General features: G+C 36.0%; 1 protein-coding gene across 2 annotated transcripts in view; it reads left to right on the top strand.

Moving 5' to 3' along the window:
- TMTC2 (transmembrane and tetratricopeptide repeat containing 2) overlaps positions 1-3,140 on the top strand; it is a 684,646-nt gene that overhangs the window by 399,825 nt on the left and 281,681 nt on the right. For both annotated transcript variants that reach the window (XM_006871819.1, XM_006871820.1), the window contains one exon: positions 2,282-2,367. In XM_006871819.1, the coding sequence (XP_006871881.1) occupies positions 2,282-2,367 (86 nt within the window). The remainder of the gene's footprint in view (positions 1-2,281; positions 2,368-3,140) is intronic.

The following is a 3,140-nucleotide window of genomic DNA, read 5'->3' as shown; positions in this document are numbered from 1 at the left end:
CCCCTCAATGTAGCATCACATATCCCACTTTATCCTTTTGTTTCTTGTTTCCATTCCTCATAGTTTTCCAGCCCTTCTGAAGTTTGTTCTTGGATAAATGCTATCCTTTTAACTTGGAATGAATAACCAACCATCTTATGTTGTGTTTCACTACTGTTATTGTTCCAATTTTATGCCTATCTGTTGCTAGGTTGAAATTTGAACCTTGAAGGTGAGTTCAGTTTCAGACCTGAAGGTGACCAGTGGTCATAGTCTCGGTTTTCACCCGTCTCTATCTGACCAGTAACCCTGACCTTTTGTATAATTGATCTACATTTTCTCCCACTTTATCTAAGACCTTCTAATGTTTTCCTTTTCATAGCAGCTAATAGTAGTAACCAGGCAACATCTCCATGACCTTTTTTGAGACCCCTATGTATGATGTGGGTTAACTGGAGAATATATGTCAATACAATTAAATTTATAAGGATTGTTATTTATTGTGGAAAAACATGTGAGCTTTTCCTATTTTAATACAATTGACTGTTTTTGCAAATGTGAATTCAAGATTCTTTGTTCTTCCTTGTGCTGACCAGCAGTTGGAAATTGTCTTCAGTATCACCATATTATTTTCATGTACAAATCAACTGTTGCTGAAAATGTTTTATGGAAATATACATTCATATGTATATGAAACTAATTTTAATGTGATTTGTACTTTTTCCCTCTATGCATATACTTTTTCAGTATACTAGAAATTTATTTTCTTGTCTCTTCTCTTCTTCTCCCTTCATTATACCAGCCATAGAACCTGATGATACAGTGATTAAAGCTGTAAGCTGCTAACAGAAAGGTCCTAGTTCATACTCATCATCCACTGGGCAAGAGAAAGCTACTCTAAACATTTACAACTTTAGAAAGTCTGCTAGGCAGTTGTACTCTGTCCTGTGGGGTCTCGATGAGTCAGAATAGACTCAACAGAAGTGAGTTTGCTATTTTTGGTTTTGAACCAGCCTTGCAAGGGGTCCTGGTGTTAATGCACTGGACTGCAAAGTCCATTTGAATTGCAAGCTTGGTGGTTCAAGCTTACCAGCCACTCTTTAGAAACCTTATGCAGGGTTGCTATGGGTCCAACTTGTTGTCACTTAGTAACAACAAAAACCACTCTTTCAAGGATCTTAGCAGCTGATAAGTTGAATAACAGTAATACTGAGGCTGAAATGTCTATAGGATATTTACTGATTACAACATAATAGGGATTAGCAAAAAACATCCTCTGGGATTGCTTTTTGAACTCTGTCCAATTCCTTGACAACTTATTTGTATTAGCATAGTTATAATGGGTTCTCATTTAGTTCCTCAGGCCAGAGTCCAGGGTAGTCTAGGTTGCTCATAGGTGCTGCTTTAAGAGCCTCCTAGGATAGCCCATTGAATTTTTGGATCTGTAGAAAAGGTGTGTCTCAGGATAGTGAACTACAATTTTCCCAATAAACTAAAACCAAATCTGCTGCCATCAAATCAAATATAATAAATACTAACTCTATTTAGGAATTTTGAGACTGTAAATCCTTATATAAATCGACAGCTTCATTTTTCTCCCATAGAGTGGCTGGTGGGTTTGAACTGCCAACATTGAGGTTAGTAATTCCAGTATTTATCCTAAAAGTACTGCCATAGTTCCTGAAATTTGCCCAGTGTTCATAAATACAGACTGTTTTGATCAAATGCAAATAATAAAGAAATAGTAATATGAACAACCTTCAACCTTCCTCTCCCACAATTTTCACTTTTTTTTTTCTCCCTGTGGTATCTGATTAACTTTTGTCTCTCTTTCCTATTGGCCCATCAACACTACCTTTACCCTTTATAGAAACCCTGGACCAACATTTACCATGCAACATGGCCTGCTAGAGATTTTTCTTTTGTTTTCCATATTAACACTGCATTAGAAAGGTTGCTTTTTGAAGTGTTGAAAAGATGTACATGCTGCATGAAACAATCCAGGTGGTTTGTAATTCTAGACAGAGAAAAGGTGATTCAAAATGGGAAAGTTCCGTGGTGCTAAAAATCTTTTTCAAAATCCTTCTTAATGTTTTGTAATTCTATAGAAATGCTATTGATTTCTCTCCAGTGCTTTCTCTCCTGCAGAAACATTTTCTTCTCTTTAGATGTATTATTATAGTTTTAGGTCAGCATTTTTATTACCCTGTTAACCGTTATTATTTTTGGAAAACAAAATTAAAATTGGTGGTTTATGTATAGTAATACATTCCTGTCTCCAAATTTCTATTTTCCTATGCAGGGGGTTACTTCTCCAGGAGAACAGCAGGTTTGCAGAAGCACTGCATTATTATAAATTGGCTATTGGAAGCAGGCCTACACTGGCTTGTAAGTAATATTCTTGGGTTTTTTGTTTGTTTGCTTGTTTTAATATCTTCCCATCCTTCTGTTTCTAAGAATATTATCTTTGTTATTTATAGCCTGACAGAGTAAAAACATGGTACTCTTACTTCTTAATGTTGTTGTTATTGTTATGAGCAGTCAAGTTGGTTTCTACTCACAGTGACTCTGTATAGAGTTTCTGATGCTGTAAATCTTTGTGGGAGCAGAAAGCCTTATTTTTTTCCCACAGAATGGCTGGTGGGCTTGAACCGCTGGTGGTGTGTTTTGCATTCTAGTGTTTATTCTACAGAGGCATGACACTCCCAACTTCTTAATTTTATTACTGTTTAAATTATGGGTTAGTGCTCTGGGCTACAAAGTCTGTTTGAATCCAAAGTTGGTGGTTCAAACTCTACAACCACTCCTCAGAAACTCTATACAGGGTTGCTGTGGATCAGAACTGACTGGATGACTCTTAAAAAAAACCAAACCCAAAAACAATCATCTGTTTAATATTTTCTCATATTTTTATATCTGTATCATTAAAAGAAATTAGAAACAAATTTTGTTCAGTTACATTTTAAGCTCAAAAGTATTTTGAGCTCCTTGAGTGCAGAAACTATATATATTTGTTGTTATGTGTCATGGAATTATTTGCTACTCATGAAGACCCTACATAGGGTTTCCGAGGAGTGGCTGATGAGTTTGAACAAACGATCTTGAGGTTCAAACTGACCTTGGGATACAGTGTATTATCCTGCAGTGTCACACCAGGATAT

Source organism: Chrysochloris asiatica, unplaced genomic scaffold (genome assembly GCF_000296735.1).
Source record: "Chrysochloris asiatica unplaced genomic scaffold, ChrAsi1.0 scaffold00175, whole genome shotgun sequence".
In the NCBI taxonomy this organism is placed as follows: domain Eukaryota; kingdom Metazoa; phylum Chordata; class Mammalia; order Afrosoricida; family Chrysochloridae; genus Chrysochloris; species Chrysochloris asiatica.
This window is presented reverse-complemented; position numbering and strand designations above follow the sequence as displayed.